Source organism: Sinocyclocheilus anshuiensis, unplaced genomic scaffold (genome assembly GCF_001515605.1).
Source record: "Sinocyclocheilus anshuiensis isolate Anshui unplaced genomic scaffold, SAMN03320099.WGS_v1.1 scaffold420, whole genome shotgun sequence".
Lineage (NCBI taxonomy): Eukaryota > Metazoa > Chordata > Actinopteri > Cypriniformes > Cyprinidae > Sinocyclocheilus > Sinocyclocheilus anshuiensis.
The window spans coordinates 241,939-242,287 of record NW_015557082.1 but is presented as its reverse complement, the minus strand read 5'-3'; the positions used below and the strand labels follow the sequence as shown (position 1 = coordinate 242,287).

Genomic DNA, 349 nt, shown 5'->3' with positions numbered 1-349 from the left:
GGATGATGGAGTTCATCTCTGGTGGGGTGACCTGTTTGGCTCTCTCTATCGCCCCCAGAACCTGCTGCTGGTGCTGAAAAAGACACACAGACACACACACAAAAAAAATCACATCACATCTTGTACAGTATTCACACTCACATTACTATCATTATGCAAACATAATCATGCATTTACACTATAAATACCTGCCCTCCAAAATAATGCACTGAACCCACAGATTTAATAGTGAAATCTTTACATCCCCAGCCTGTTCAAATCAGTTATGTATGAACAAATATGCAATATCATGAATAAGATGACAAATCAGACTATCTGTTAGTGTTTGAGACGAGGCGTAATGCTATAA

The 349-nt window shown here is 39.0% G+C and overlaps 1 protein-coding gene across 1 annotated transcript in view; it reads right to left on the bottom strand.

The window, feature by feature from the left end:
• LOC107676942 (amino-terminal enhancer of split-like) overlaps positions 1–349 on the bottom strand; it is a 42,070-nt gene that overhangs the window by 1,362 nt on the left and 40,359 nt on the right. Inside the window, exon 5 of the mRNA XM_016471686.1 lies at positions 2–73. Within this exon, the coding sequence (XP_016327172.1) occupies positions 2–73 (72 nt within the window). The remainder of the gene's footprint in view (position 1; positions 74–349) is intronic.